This window comes from Phragmites australis, chromosome 18 (genome assembly GCF_958298935.1).
Source record: "Phragmites australis chromosome 18, lpPhrAust1.1, whole genome shotgun sequence".
NCBI lineage: Eukaryota > Viridiplantae > Streptophyta > Magnoliopsida > Poales > Poaceae > Phragmites > Phragmites australis.
This window is the reverse complement of record NC_084938.1, coordinates 1293623-1310477: the sequence shown is the minus strand read 5'-3', so window position 1 is coordinate 1310477 and position 16855 is coordinate 1293623. Positions and strand designations below refer to the sequence as shown.

Here is a 16855-nt window from a genome sequence, read left to right as displayed (position 1 = left end):
CGTTCATCTATCATATAATGAAAATATTCACTAAGCATTAGTGCTTTATTATGCTGTTCCTTTTGGCATTTCTGTGTCCAGAGAGGGAAAAGAAAGAATTTTGAGAAGGAAAACTCTATACACAAACTATTTCGTATGAAACGACTATGAACGGCAAGTCCCACGTGTCTGCCACCAAATATTTTTTCCACAATTTTCTCTAAATGTCTAACTCCCCCATCATTTCTTAAATGTTATTTTGATCCCCATTTGTAATAGAATGTCTCTAGTCAATTGTTGTCGATTAGACTAAAAATTATTTTAAGCTAGAGCTGTAGATACATTGAGAATATCTAAATGAACTATCTTATTTCCATTTTAGATTAAAAATTAATATTAAACTATTTTATTTTAATCTATAATCTTAAAATATGACGTGAAGCTACAAGGTAGAGTGTACTAAACAGCAAACAAAATCTAAATGTTATTTGGTTGCCCAGCCTCGCGCATGCGTCGGGACTGGCCTGGCTCGAGAGAAACATGGATGAAATCTGTTTCCACAGAGAGGCCAGCACAATGTTTTTGCATCGACATGTTAAGAAATAACACTGCAATTAACTTGTTTACCATTATTTTTCCTATATAAAGCATAGTATAAGTAAACTAATAAAAGTTATTTCACTAATTTTGGAGGTGTGATGGGTTAGTTATGAATTAATCTAGTTACAACACATTTTCACTAATTTTGCATGTTCAAATAATTTTTTCATGAGTTAATTTATTTTTAAAAGGCATAATATCATGTAAGAAGACTAACAAAATTGGTTTCATTATTTTTGGATTAGTAAAAAGTTAACTATGCATTTAACTAGGATTAGCAAATACATTTTCTCATAGTAATTTTTTATAATTATAAATACTTTTATCACGTAGATAATGTATATGGAAATCAACAAAATTTGTTTCACTTGATTTGAAGCATCATAAATTAGTTTTTGATTTTATAAAATTGAGCTATTTTTTATTTTTTTTTAATTTCACTAAAATTCGAGAAATACACTCGGGAAATAAAAAATCGACTGGTTTTCGACAAGTTCGTTCATAATATGATAAAATTGGTCGATAAATCAGAGAATTTGCTCTTTTTTTGAATTCGACCAGGTTTTTATGACTCGGTTCGGTCGATTTTTATCTCTGATTTATAAATTTGATCAAGTATATTTATCCGAATTCTTAAATTTTCGATTTTCGTGAATATCGGAAAATCCCTGGTCCCGGTTTTTGGGTGCCAAACATTTTTGTAAAGCTTGTGCATAATTCGATCTCCGTCCGCTGTGACCAGGAGATTCAATGGGGAGGCGACGCTGCGACAGCAGAAGAGGGCGCGATTAGGGTAGGCGGCGAGGAGGAGGCGCAAGGGAGAGGCGGCGCTGCGACGGTCGCCGCTGCTCCCCTTGCTTCCGGTCGTCGGCGCCAGTGAGGATGAAGAGGATGAGATGTTCATCTGGGAAACCGTAGAACAAATCATCCCTGTGGTTGGAACGATTTTTTCTATGGCTTGGAACATTTTTTTTCTTCTGTCGGAACAACTTGTTCCCGGGCTTGGAACCTTTTTTATTGGGGTCGAGAGTCACCGAAGATGGCTCGCCGGAGTCGGAGACGATAACGACGTTGGGTACTGGGGCAGCGCTCTCATGAAGAGCTGGGCCGCCACAGGTGCTTTTGCTGGGCCGTCGAACGCTCTGGTGGGCTGCGCTGTTTGGTGACGGGGGTCGGCGATGACCACTTGCTACGGGTCCGTCCCCAGGCGAAGCATAACAGCTCCCTCCCTAAAACCCTCGCCGCCGAGCCCCTGGCTCCCACCTCCGCCGCTGTCACTGAGAAGGAACCTCACCTATGGCTTTGGCTCGCCTCGGGCAGTCTATGATCCGTCGCCTCCACCGGACGCTCCAGCTGCCACCGCCGGTCACGTAACCCCGCTCATCCTTCTCCACCTGCCTAGATCTCGATTGATTCCCTCAACGCGATTCCGGTTATTTTTACACCCTATTCCGTTTCCATTTCAGAGATTACCATGCCACCGTTGCACGATCCTTAGCGCCAATCCACGCGGGCGCATGCGTAAGAGGTGATCCAACGAACGCTTGCTTGTTTGTTCGTGTTTAACCCCCACCTGGACTCATTTCAATCAGTCCATCTGGTCGGTGACTTGGGAATTAGGTTTTGCAAGCTTGACGGACAGTGACAAAAGCGTGATTGGTCACAAGCTCGGGGGTCCATCGCCCGTCCAAGTTGTGAAGGTTCCGAGTAATTGAGTGTGCAAATTTTGGATTTTGTAATGGGTCTTGCTCAATTTTGGTTTCAAGTTTGTGTTTCTGTAGGTTCTGGATCTTGTAGTCCATCTGAATCATGCGAGGCCGATGTCAACAGCAGCGCCAGCAGCGGCATCGTCAAAGGTGCCTGTTGGTGCCCGGAAGGTGTGAGGACATTCTGATTTACTTTTGATAGTTTCTCCACTTGGAAGAGTGCTATATTAAGTGTAGTTATGCTTATATCATACGTGCAGGTTGGTCTGAAGGTTGTCATGATGAGTCCTGGTTTTGTATATGAGCCGTACAGCCCACGGGAACGTATTTCCTTCTGGAAAAGGTAAGTTTTCAGTATATATTTCTACCATGTGTGATTCTCCTAGAAAAATCAGTACATGGCACTCAATGCATATTCCTATTCATCTGTTTGCGTGGGAAACATCTGCTTGTGTTCCGGTACTAGCTACCATTAGACTACACGCCTAAAAAAATTAACATTATGTTTGACAGTTTCTGCTAGTGAACGAAGATCATGGAACAACGTACTATTGTTCCATCCCTATCACATATGAATCAAGGGGAGCGATAAGCTTGCTGACTACAGGCCAAATTCGTTTAACTTATTTGTTGTATGCTCGTGGCATGTAATGCCTATAGCCACAAATGAATGATGTTCTGGACATTAACACAGTCTTTGAAACACAAGTTTGATCTGCAACTTCTACTGCAATATATTTTCAGAACCTATTAAAAGTTGTAATATTATGAAAATAGTTGTTGTTACAAACATATGCATTCCATTTCATATTTTGATTAAGCAATTCATAAATCTATGGTTGTTCAAAGTTAAAATAGTTTGACAGCAAGCATTGTAGGATACGACTATTTCTGACTGGAGAGAACACAAAAAGTATATTTTATTGACTAAACAGACTCAGACATGCTGCATAGGTCTGGGGCATTCTAGACATTTTCGTTCTACGGTTTCAAGCATATCATATTTGGTATGAGGGATAATAACAAGTGAGAGTAGTGTTATTTTCCTGTCTATTCCTGCATTAAATAAATAAGTACTCAATATTGTTGCCTTAGTTCTGAAAATTACACATTTTTTTGGTGTGTTATAGTTTCACAGATGCAATTTTTTCTTAATTTTTTTTCCTGTTGTATGATAAAAAAGAAACTTCTCTGTCACCATAACTTTAATTTGTTGAATTAGATGGTTTACACTAAGTGGCTGGAGAAGGACAAAGGAGGACATCATTTTGGAGGTATTGACACTTCTATTGAAAACCTATTTTCCCCTTAGTTACTCTTTGTTTTTCTGCTGATTAACTTTGATTTCTATTGTGTTGGTTCATCTTTTTTCAACCATTTAGTTCAGGGGTTTGAAATCCAAAAGCTTTGCTTTCTCATCCTTGGGTGCACATTTCTCTTTTAATGCCTAGACACCTGTGCACCACTGCTGATCAACCTAGTATATATTGTAAATGGCTGTGCATGGTTATTCAACAGCAGAGCATTGCTTGTTTACATCACATAAAAAGTCATAATATATTACCAGAAATCTATAAGCTGTTTTGATGTACTACTGATTTAGGTTCATGAAAATCTGGGTTCTCTTCATTTCTAAAATTTCTTACTACAATGGTGTAATGCTGCATATGATGAATGATGTGATTGAACATCTTACTTTTGATCCGATCTTATCAATAATCTCCTTTTGGTAATTTAGTTTTCAACTATGTGGATATGAGGGTGTCAGATACTTGATTTGGTTGGTGTTTAGCAATTTTTCTTTATGCTATTTTCTTTCACCAAATATGCGCTGACTAATTAGGTGCCTTGACAGATGAAGAATGCATATGCCGTTTCGAGGTTGAGGAAGAAAACTGGGTATACCAAAAAGCAATTCTATGACCAAGCATTAAAAATATACAAGGAGGTACAGCTTATTTATCAGTTGGAGAGAGCTCATATAATTTAAGCAGTTAGACTTCATTGGTGAGAGTTTCAGATTTGCTTCCGTGTATGGCGATCTGATTATAGGTTTATGCAGTGTTTAAATCCTTTTTTGAGGATAAAACAGTAGGGGAGGTCCCTACTGTGTATCAGTGTTTAAATCCGTAGAAATAGAAATAATTCCCAACCTGGGTTGGCGAGTGTAGTTTCATTTGTAGCCTATCAACTGTCCAAATTATCGGTCTACATCCTTTATGGTTATGACGTTAATACTGAAGCAGCCATGGTTCTGATCACATTTGTGTGGCTGGTGAATTTTTTCATCTTTTGAATTGCAATAGTTGCTAAGATACGGATTTTCTTCTCGAGTTATCTTTATGGCATGATCTTACAGCTGTTCAACACATAGCATATGTGACTTGTGTTGGCAGTCTAATCATTTTGTAATCATGAAATTTTGATCGTTTCCCCCTTCCCAGTTCTGAAAGGGTGTCCTCCCATGAATATTGTTTATATGCCTTGACACATATTGAAGTGCTTACTGATATTGCTGGCTGTCTGCTCTGTTACTAAACATGTGCCATTTTAGCCTTTTCATTTTGATGTTAGATACATGGAATATCCCAAAGAGTTATCCATGGATAGGAGCACGTGGAAATCAGTAATCCACATGCCCGAACCATGACTTAGGCTATTGGTCTCCTTTTACTATTAATACTATTCCTATACTATTTACTATCATTAATACCTTTTTTACTTTTTCATTGTCTTTATTGTTGGATCTTGTTGGGTTTCAACTCTAGCCTACCCCAACTTTTAGGTATACATGTCATCTTACCATTTCAAGGCACATTTATACATTTCCCCCATACACTCTCCCTCAATTCCAAGAGAAATTAGTTCCTCTTAGTATGGGAAAGTACAAAATATGGTCATCAGATAACACTATCATCGTATCATTGCCATTTCCCTTCTGCCCATGCAAGAACTCAGGATAACATATACTTAAAAATAGAGGGAGTACAATTGCACAATACAAATTATTTTGTGTGAGGAATGCCTTTGTCGACATTGTTCAATCTACTTGATTCAGGTTAACACTCTGATGGCACATGGAGACACATCATCTCTCCGGAAAATTCTGACAGAGAGGATGCATTCTGTAAGTTTTCACCATGCCTGTTAATTCGTGCTAGATTATGTATTTTGTGGGGACTTTTCTGTTTCTCATTTCCTCTTTCTTTTTGGCTAAAGACTATAAAAAATGAACTAAAGAGAAGACAATCCATGTGGAATTCTGTGCACTGGGAACTGGTGGAGCCTGCTGTGAGTATAAGAACTTTGAGGGCCCGCATGGTAAGCAACTTCTGTTACGCTGTGATTATCTATAGGTTTTGTAGACAAAGTACCATACTGTGGTATGTACATCTATATAAGATCAAGGTATACATGCTAAATTTTTAACTCTAATAATAATCTGTCTAATACATTTGTATTTGTTGTACTATGTTTTCATGATTGGACCATGCAGTTGATTTAATTGGCTAAGTACTTTTTTCTTTGCAGATTGGCCTCGATAAGAATGACCTCGATAAAGCTTTTATACAGCTTACACTTGAGTTTGTCACCAAACAGGTTTCATTCTCTCAGACTTCAAGTGCTCTTGCGATTCAATGCAGTTCATATACATATATTTTGTTTGCGTTTGAACCATTGGCTTGATACTGAACATGATTCACTGGTTGCTTTCTCTCTCTATCTTTATCTATATTCATCCTTTTTCAAAGTTCATAGTTTAAACTTGTATCTTCATCGATTGTCCTGCCACTTAAGTTCTGGTCTTTATCTTTAAAAATGCACATATCTCTTGTTTACATAGAACAAGCATGAGAGCTTTTTTTTTTTTTTTTTTTTTGCAATATTCCTATGATGTTGAGTTTTTTGTTCTTGATATTAAGATCTAGTCTGGATACCTTGACAAGAGTGAGTTTATTTTCTTAGATACCCCCTGTGATGTTATGCTATCAGTTGTTTCATGTAGTATTTCATTTTTCATGTACATCTTGTGACCATTTCTTAATTATTTGTTCTGTAGAAATTTGAAGCCTATAATTCAAAGGGTGAGATTGTGTCTGGAGACAAGTCAAAGGAGGTAAATTAAATATGGCAGGGCATTTGAAATTTTAGTGTCAAACAAGTGAGAATGAGATTAGCTAGGTTCTAGAAAACACCAAGTGTATGACTTAATCCTCAAATGGCTTACATTTCTATCAAAGTTTAATAGTTCCTTGTTCAATTTGTCCTCAGAATGTCTTCCTTGCTGACCTTGTTTACATTGCTTTACTGGCTGATACACTTCATGCATGCTAACATTACGTTAATATCAAGTAACACTCTTATGTGCAAAAGGTCAAACGTTGAAAAAGTATTTGCTGTTATGCTGGTTCTATGTTAGTGGTGATGGATATAACCAGAATCTAGCTGGTTCTATGTTAGTGGTTCTATGCTGGTGGGCAGTTCCCGGCAGTAACATATAGTCAGTTGCAGGAGGCCCTAGCTTAGATAGGTGGTGGACGAAAACTACCATTTTTAGCTAAGTACCAGATAGTAACTAGTTGATGTTTTTATAGATGATTTACTTGTCTGTAACAATTAAGATTATGCAATACCAGATTGACCTAACCCATCATAAGTATGATTGCCTGAGCAACTAATCTTCAATAGTATGGTGGATAATCAGTTTCATTTTAGTTAAATAGCTGGTTTACCCTGTCTAGTTACTATCTGACTGGTTACCATCACTCGTCAGGAATTCAAATATTGAGTGGCTTTACTTGAACATTTATTTTCGTCTGTCCTGTTGTCTCATATTATTATCTTGAGCATTTTGAACAAAATTTGAACTATCTTGGATACAGAACAAAAAAACATAGTCAACCACTATCCATCAAGAACTGCTCCATATAGAGACTACTAGTAACTGTGCACATGCAATGCATGCTCTAGTTAAGTGATTTTATGGTGATTTTGCTGTAATAAGGCTATTAACTGTTGAAGGAAGGCAGGACACAAAATCAACATGAGCCATTAGATGGAGTTAGTTGGATGGATAGGATAATCAACTGTACAATAAGGTTGGTTGATGTAGGAGAGAAATCAACTGGTGCTTTTTATATTAGTCTAGATAAATAACGTGCTGCATATTTAAGAAACAATTTTGTTATATATAATTCAAAGGTATACTGGGCTTTTGTTTTCTTGCTCATTCATAATTAAATGCAACAATCAGGCTTACAGGCTTATACATTCTCATGATGTATTCTGGTATCTACATATATTTCTGTAGGTACTTGTGAAAGACATATGGGTGTTTGAAAGATCCCTTTTTCACCCTGGGGCATATTGGCGTGTATGTGGAAGAATAAAACTGTAATAATATCTGGGCGAGCACATGGTGGTCCTAATGAGCTGAACGGTGGCCTCTATTGTGCAAAGTGGTTTCAATAATTCTTTTTGCTCCGCCATCCTGTTTTTCTCCTGTCTAACTGATGTCTAATGGGATCTTGAGACGAGCATAGACGGCAATGGTAGTCTTTTTATTTTTGTTCTTTTTAGCAGAAGGTACAGGCTATTTCAGTTTACACTTTTGTTAGAGATATTTACCCTACCCCTGATGCTTCATATGAAGGAAAGGCTTGAGTGCTTTGGTACCCTGCTTTTAGACGTTTGCCAATTGCATTGTACAGCATAGTTGATGAGATGGTGATGCCGCTGTCGGTTTTGTGCGTATCATTCATGGTGCTATTCATGTGCGTTCTACTCGCATAGTTGCTTGAATTTCTGTTCAACTTTTGCCTTCCAACTCGTGTTTAGTGTCACCTTGCCTTGTGGGAGACCAGTTGTCACTCGCTGTTCTCAAGAGCTGTGGGCAGAATTTTAGAGCAATCGTGTGTGGGTAGGCTTGATGAATGGTTCCCTTGAGAAATGTCGTTGGTTGTGCTAGAAAAGGTTTCAGCTGTGCACTCATCTCCCTGTTGAGACAGTACAATTCGTTCATTCTTTTACACGAGTGAAGTTTCGCTGTACCCGCGACGGCTTCCCTATGCCATTGTCCTTCCGGGGAAACAGGTCCTCTTTGTCCTTCTTGGATACAGAAAAAAAAAAAAACATAGTCAACCACTATCCATCAAGAACTGCTCCATATAGACTACTAGTAACTGTGCACATGAAATGCATGTTTTAGTTAGGTGATTTTATGGTGATTTAGCTGTAATAGGGCTATTAACTGTTGAAGGAAGGCAGGACACAAAATCAACATGAGCCATTAGATGGAGTTAGTTGGATGGATAGGATAATCAACTGGTGCTTTTTATAGTAGTCTAGATATAAAAAGGTCTTCTTTGGCTTCCCTATTTCGGATGAGATTTGTAGGGGTACTAAATCTTACACATAGGTTTTTTCACAATCTCTAGACTAATGGGCCACAAGCAGCTTATCTGCAATTCATATGCATGCAGCCGTGAACTCTCCGGACGCATGGAAGAACCGTTTCACTGAGAAAATTCACAATCAGAATTAAAGTGCAAACGAGTCCCCCGGCCTTTTTTTTTTTTCTAAATACACAGGAGAGTTACATATCTTTATATTAAGTAGGAGAAAAAAGAAGTTTTAACTTACGCAATAACCACATCGAGCCGGCCATAGTCACTTACGGAGCGAATGAGGAGATTACATGAAATGATCGACTGAATAAGGTTACAGAGCCACACTATCTAGAGAACAGAACCAAACGTCCTCAAATGCGCCCTGAGGCTGACCATCTGAGCTGCCCCAGCTTCGCACCACCTATCCAACTCGACCCAGATTTGAGCCACCATAATGTCGGTCGACCTCCAGCCTTCTTCAACTCGACGCCTCACTGCTGGCTCAGATTGATCAGTAAGCATCTGGGGAGTATGGTCTCATCTGTGTCAAGTGTCTGTCCTTGAGATGAGCGAGACACACATGCCCGAGAATGGACCGGCCAGCCGGCAGGCCAGAGCTGCCACATCTTGAGCTGGCCGTGATCGGCCAGTCACCGTGCAAAGTACAATGCACCCGTACTGTTGCCTCGAACACCCTGGCCCATATGTATCTAGTCTACACCACTAGCTAGATTATCTCGATAGATTGTGAATTATCTCAGTCAATCCTACTTAGGCATGTCAGCTTGTGACATGTCCAGCTTCATGACCAACAAGAAACGGCTCTCTCTCTCTTTCATTCCTGATTGCCTGAAGTTTTAATATATATATATATATATGTATGTATGTATATATATGTATGTATGTATGTATATATATATATGTATGTATATACATATATACATGTATATATATTACTATGCGCATAGGAATCGGCGCGCTCCCAACCCCTCTTCCTCACTGTAGCTCCAGTGCCTACAGTTAGGCTCTGCCACTTCAGTCCCCGGTCAGGAACCAGATCCTCTGACGTTACCATTTCTACGTCAGAGGGCAGTAGATGCTGCCAGCGCCGTTCATCTTGCATTGAACGGTAGATTCCATGCTCGGGCTATCTCACCTGCGTCGTGCGGCCCAACAAGAGAGGCTCAGCTCTCTCCACGAGCTAGCTCGGTGCTCTCTCTGTCCTGGCTTGCTCTCGCCTCCATCGCTGGGACGGCACTGCGACGCCGATCCCGCCCCGCCGCTGGAGGTTGTGGGTGCGCTGGCCTCAAGCCGTGGCGCTGATTCAGCACTGCGCATGACCATCGACCCGACCACCTCGAGCCCCTTAAGGAAGTCCGGCATGACTAGCGGCTTGTGGAGACCGACGACGTTCTGAGACGATGCAGAGCACGCGCCCGCCGGTCCCTGGGCCTCTTGCACGAGACCGACAGCAGCAGCTTCAGAAGCCGAGCTTCAGACGCAGCAGCAACAAACACTGGGCTTCAGAAGTAGCTTCATTGAATGTTTTGGCTGAATGTTGAATTGATATTGTAAATTGATGTGAATTGGTTTTCGAAATTTTTTTGATGTGAATTGAGATTGTAAATCGAGATTGTGACTGAATGTTGAATGTGATGATTGAATGTTTTGTCAGTTTAAGATTATGATCCCTGAATGTTCTGTGAATTAAGATTGAGATCACTGAATGTTGTATTGATTTCACTGAATGTTTTGACAAGTTGAAGAACAGAATACAGTGTGGCAGTTCCCTGAACACTGAATAGAGAATGTGATGACCGAATATGACCATGCTCGCAGAACGCTAAGCATGCAAAATGGCCATGGTCCCAGAATGTGCTGATTGAACATATATGCAGACTTCTGCCGATGTGTGGTCATGCTCCCATAATGCTTGCTTGCAAAATGGCAAAAGAAAACTATACATACATACAGGACTAGAGTTGTTGTTCAGAACTCTTTGCACCGAAAGTAGAGTCCATATCCAACTCCAACAGACTTGCACCGAAACTACTAGAGTTGCTCTCCCAAACACAACTCCGTTACTAAACAACTCTTCAGTAAAAAGATCATCGCTGATTGGTCCCGCCAAGAGTTATATTGACAACCATGTTCTGATCTCTTCTCTTCTTTCCCGTTTATAATATCAATTCAACATTCAGCCAAAACATTCAATGAAGATACTTCTGAAGCCCAGCGTTGGCTGCTGCTGCGTCTGAAGCCCGGCTTCTGAAGCTGCTGCTGTCGATCTCGTGCAAGAGGCCCAAGGACCGGCGGGCGTGTGCTCTGCATCGTCTCGGACGTCGTCGGTCTCCACGAGCCGCTAGTCATGCCGGACTTCCTCAAGGTGCACGAGGCGGCCGGGTCAATAGCCGTGCACAGTGCTGAATCGGCGCCACGGCGCGAGGCCAGCGCACCCACGACCTCCATTGGTGGGACGGGATCGGCGTCGCACTGCCGTCCCAGCGGCGGAGTGCTGGAGGCGAGAGCGAACCAGGACAGAGAGAGCACCGAGCGAGCTCATGAAGAGAGCTGGGCCTCTCTTGTTGGGCCGCACGACGCAGGTGAGATAGCCTGAGCATGGAATCTACCGTTCGATACAAGACGAACGGCGCTGGCAGCATCTACTGCCCTCTGACGTAGAAATAGCTACGTCAGAGGATCTGGTTCCCAGCAGATCGCCATGTTCCGGTGAGTTCTGATGCTCACACGTTTTCAAAGTATATATATGTTTATACAATAATGCCGTGAGCTCAGCCATGCACCAGAAATAAAAAATGCACTGTTGCCACACTACCATGGCACCAAATATTGTATGAGGAAACATTGTGTCGCCCTGCAACTAATGTTGCCAGATATTTTTTTTTTAATTTTTATTCTATTCTAAAAAACAACTAAATATGTCGCTCACTTTAGTCGCCGACAAAAAACCCTCACGATGTCATTTTTCAAATTAATACTTCTCTCATTTATTCCCTCATACACGTAAGACCAAACAAAAACCAGCGTTTTCCTCCGAAAACTCGAGTCATCGTGCCAAAAAATCCTCTCGATCTCATTTTTTCAAATTAATATTTTTACCTGTTTCCAGTCGTCGGCCAAAAAATCATCGCCACCTCCTTCTTCCATATTTCTCTCGCATTATTGCTCCATCCCAACTCCGAGCTTACGTGAGTCCAAATATTACAACGTCCTCCTCCATAGACTCCAGTTATCAGTCCAAGAAATTCTCGCCACCTCCTTCATCCACGTCCCCCCCCCCCCCTCTCTCCCTTGGCCTCTTGCTCTCACCGAATAGCAAAGTCGGAGAATTGATTAGCTATGCGTGCTCACCGTCGGCTCTCTCCAGCTTCACGGTCTTCCTCCCTGACTCTCTCTCTACCTGCGGGCTGACAAAGATTTTTTGTCAATTTCTTTGAGTCAAAATTCTGGATCCGCTTCCCTCATCACTAACTATTCTTACTAAAAAAAAGGCAATGATAAAAAATGAGATACAAATAAGATATAAAAAATTGCGCCGTTGTCAGTTTATCAGCTTGACGTATAAATACCTGATAGAAAAAGAACACATAATTGATACATGGGCCTTGATGTATTAAATAAAAACTACAATCATAATATTTCAGTGAGTGTGGCTATAAAAAAAGACCGTTCTTACCCTTTAAATTGCAACCTACAAATCACATAATATTCTAACATTATATTTATTTGAGATGCTGTAGCAACACACGCCATTCTACCTAGTATAACTTACATACTAAATGGCAGGACCGTGCACACTCTCAACGCGTTGAGTACTGTAGCTCATGCAGCACGCGCTACAACAGGTGAGCCCCGCCTGTCACTGTGCATACTGCTCGAGTACTGTAGCTCATGCGCAATGCAATGCAGCTGATGATCTTATTGTAGCTACTGTTCACAATTGCAGGTACTGTTCACCAATTGTATATATCTACATATATATACATATACGTGAGTTTAGAGAAATTCAGTGTCCTCCTCCGCAGACTTTGGTCGCCAACTTAAAAAAAATCTTGTCACCTCCCTCTACATTTCTCTTGCATTCTCATTTCATGCTAACTCCTGCCCCGCATGAGTCTAGAGAAATCCAACGTCCTCCTCAGCAGACTTCAGTTGCCAGCTCAAAAAATCCTCACCACATCATTCTTTTATATTTCTCTCACCTCTCTCCCTCGGGCCTCTTGCTCTCACCGAGTATTAAAGTCGAGAAACTGATTAGCTAGATGTGTTTCCGCCAGCTCTCTCTCCGGCTTCACGATCTTCCTCCTTACTCTCTCGCCGCACCTCTCTTCCTAGTTGGTTTGATTGTCTAAAGGTTAGATCCTTCGTGACAATGTTGAAGCGCGTGGAGGACGAGTTCAGCTTCGACCACCGCAGCGGCGGCCTCACCATCCCCTGCGCCTCCGAGGGCGACTTCGCCGACGTCGGCGGCGGCATGGGCATGGGCATGGACATGGACATGCACTACTAATGTACTCCTGGGTTTGCTTGGACCTTGTAAAGATAATGGATTCAGCTGAAGTTCCCAGGAAAAAAATGGATTGAGCTAGCTGCTAGCCTGCTACCCTCAATTCTCACTTCACTTGCCATGCAAGGGTACGAAATTAGGAACTGTGATGTTTAAATAAGTGCTCCTTCCCGTACATGATTGCATATGCTAACTGGTGTTCGATCAATCGCTTCAAGCTGTAGATACTCATAACACACGGATTCCATGTTCTACTCCAATATATTGCCAGATTACCCTGATGCTCGGAAATGAGGATGATTAAATTTACTGGACAAAGTTTATGAATAATTGAGGCAGGGAATGAACCATAGGTCGGGAGCCAAGATATGCAAACTTCTCGACAAACCTCATTCAGAGGAACACATGTATGAATTACTTTAACACTTCAGTCTCGTTGTAGATCTATCAGCTGCGCTACATTGCGACATAAAATTGTTTAAATAAATTTTGTAGTCCAACTGTTAGGATAATTGCCTTCCAAGCAATAGACCCGGGTTCAACTCCCGGCAAATGTATGTGTTTTTTTTTTCATCTCACAAATTCAGTACTCAGTCTCATACTTCACCAAGTTGCTTCTTAACCGAACTAACGAAGAGACTGATCGAACAGTGCATTAATGCTTACTGAATTCTTAATGCAGTCGTAGATACCATGTTCCAGGTTCCCGGATGATAGATGTGGGTGTTGAGCTGCCTGAATTCTTAATGCAGCTAGGAGGTGTCCTTTGGGACGTTCAGTCTGAAACTCTTTATCTTTTGTTTTCTCGAGAGGGTGCGGTGCATGTATTTCATTAAGAGAACTGGGAAACACAACATACAAGCAACCATTTTCTTTTTTATCCGTCAACATGAGACATACACCTCACATGGCACGGAATGAGATTAGAGTACTGTACAGTAAACAAAATAAGCGACCTGTAGCAAAACCGACAAAAGCTAGATATCATTGTGAAAGGGAAAATGACACTCCCCGGATGCTGGCCGCGAACCACCAGTTGCTTCCTTCGTCAATGATCTGACGTGCAAGCGATGATGCCACCAACACTGTTTTGTTTCTGAACACTGATGCATTGCTGATGAGGTGTTCTGCGTGGCTGTCACATACACTGAAAGGTTTCATGGGGGTTGTGCTGTTGTTAGAAAGAGGCCTTATTAAGAGGATATCAAGCATCAAACATTTTACATGGTTGATGAGGAAGCTCTCGCTTGGGAACGTCACATGAAAATGAATAAGATTTAAGGTAACACCAGGTTCTGCTGGTGCCGTGGTACTGGAGAGATACGGCATGTATGCAGACCTTTTATGAAGCAAGGTTAAGGTAACTGTCTTAACTCTGATATTGGTCTTGTGGTCAATTTCCCTTTCTTTTTTTACCTTCCTTTTATGAACTTGCTCGGTATCCCCATGCGATTGTAGATGGATGTCTGTCATACTCACACTTGTTAATGCATTTTGAGACGCCAGTTATGGTGTCAATGAAATCTTGAGTTGACGAGGGTGAGTGAACAAAGCTTTAATTTTGCTCCCAGCACACATTACTATCATCATCTTGTCATGTTGCAGCTCATGTACATTTTGAGACTTCAAGACAACGACCATCAGCGTAGCTTAATCGGAGGTCTTCTACGACCCAAAGCCGTGTATATAATTAACCGGAGATATCACGAGGCCACGAGAATCAAGAACTATACAATTGACAATCGCTGCTTTATAAGGCCATGGAAACCAAGAATCATAGAATTGACAATCGCGGCTTCATGAGGCCACGAGAACCAAGAACCATAAAATTGACAATCGCCTGGTAGTCAAATGTATTCCTTAGGCACAACTTAATTCCAGGGGGAACTTGTACATGTAATTCTATCACGGATTAATGAAATACAGTGTTCCATATATGTGTTATCTTTTATTTTGTATACTTTGTATACTGGCACGCCCACACACTTATTCTTAAACTCATGCATAGAACAACTCCTTCAAGGAGTGTTTCTCTTCGTGAAACAAACTAGAGTGGAGCGCATGGCGAAAGTTCTCAACTTCAACTGAAAACACCCAACTTAAAAAATAGCTATTGATACTACTTTTTTTTTTGCAAATCTTCAAACATTAAAGTTTTTTTTATATAGATTAGCATGTTATGGATTGCTGGGTTTACAACCATGAAATTTTGCAAGCATGTGAGTAGGTAGCAGGCGTGTCCTCGGGACAACAAGGTTGGCCAGCAGGGAAGGAGCACATGCGGCATATATAGGGCCTACATGCCAGAGACGACAACGTCCACATCCAGGCATGGGAATGCAGAGTCGTGGGGAGCCACGGAGGCAAGCCGCAGTACAAAACGACCGCATCTACTAAACTACAAAAACTAACATGTGGTAATGGTTAATATCGTCATCCCAATTCTTGAATGTCCAGTTACATGTACTAATACATTGGGTCATTATATACGGTGAAACTCCTTGATTTCATACGCTCCTTGAAAAAACTCCTGGGAACAATGACTATTAGGCTTAAACTGGTGTTTGTTGTTGAAGTACTTGTTCGCAAGATAAATGTGATTTCCTAATTTTCATCTTTTCTTCTCCAATACTTCGGCTTTTATAAGAGGTTTTGGTTGAAGGGGTTGCTTGGTTGTCTAACTAGTAAGCAATGTATATCTCACAGTGTAAACAATTCTAAGTGTTGCAAGAGCTATGATATTTGATATTTCTATAAATACTCTGGAGCGAGATATTAGCCATGCTTCATGGCGAAGTATAGGATAGTGTTGTATGATGGCATTTTGGCGAAAGGTACGCGTAATATGCATTTCCATAAATATATATACATATATGTCTAAAAGAAGAAAAAAAAAAGCTACGGCCGGCTGCAGTGGGATTGATCCTGCGCCCTGCCTCGTCCCTGCAGCAGGAGAGGAGAGGAGAGGAGAGGAGAGGAGGGGCCTCCAGAAAACGGGCGCGCAAAAGCAACCGAGCGACCGGGCAGGGCACATGCCGTCGGCGTGCGGTTGCTTCCACCCACGAACCGAGGGACTGCATGCCCTGCTCCCCCGGAAACTGCCTGCCTGTCGCTGCTGTGGATCGCCGAACCCAACGACCAACAACGATCCCCGGGCATCGATTGAAACTTTTGACTGCTGCCAACTCCACCGGAGCACAACGGACACAGCAAAGCCAGGCATGCACAGCTTGGGCATGCTGACAATGCACTAGTGGCCGGTCTGGCCATGCCCGGGCGTCTGCTACTTTTGGGGGACACTACTGTAGCACCACTCCTGGGATGCTAGTGCACTATCCGGTGAGACAATGGCGCACTGCTTAGGTTAGAAGCACATTTTATAATATTATATCTATAAAGGTTTTTGTGAGATTATGTTTATATTATTTATCCTGTGATTTAATAATTGAGCTAAAAAAGAAAAAGTGAACACTATCTTTTTTTTACAAAAAGTTTTTTATAGTACGGAATCCAATAAAATTTAGTTTCGCCTATAGCATGCTAGGCTACACTAACATCGTACTAGTACTGCTACTACACGCTACTGCTACAGCAAGAATTTTACCACGTACGCCTGTTGGAAAAGGAATTTCACAGCTAACGGTTTGATTCCA

At 41.4% G+C, this 16855-nt stretch overlaps 1 protein-coding gene across 1 annotated transcript; it reads left to right on the top strand.

Annotated features, from left to right (window-relative positions):
- The first annotated feature begins 1328 nt into the window (after window positions 1-1328).
- LOC133899187 (uncharacterized) lies at window positions 1329-7960 on the top strand. Its single transcript, XM_062340155.1, has 12 exons — window positions 1329-1949; window positions 2046-2107; window positions 2200-2279; window positions 2361-2456; window positions 2546-2628; window positions 3508-3559; window positions 4141-4233; window positions 5344-5412; window positions 5505-5606; window positions 5817-5885; window positions 6346-6402; window positions 7597-7960. The coding sequence occupies exons 1-12, from the start codon at window positions 1876-1878 to the stop codon at window positions 7681-7683; spliced, it is 924 nt and encodes a 307-aa protein (XP_062196139.1). The 5' UTR covers window positions 1329-1875; the 3' UTR covers window positions 7684-7960.
- Window positions 7961-16855: the final 8895 nt, after the last annotated feature.

Excerpts from the sequence above, each read along its gene's own strand:
- LOC133899187 (XM_062340155.1), top strand. The coding sequence starts at position 1,876 with ATGGCTTTGGCTCGCCTCGGGCAGTCTATGATCCGTCGCCTCCACCGG. Across the intron at positions 2,108-2,199 it reads CGCGGGCGCATGCGTAAGAG|GTTTTGCAAGCTTGACGGAC; the intron begins GTGATCCAACGA and ends CTTGGGAATTAG. Across the intron at positions 5,413-5,504 it reads TGACAGAGAGGATGCATTCT|ACTATAAAAAATGAACTAAA; the intron begins GTAAGTTTTCAC and ends TTTTGGCTAAAG.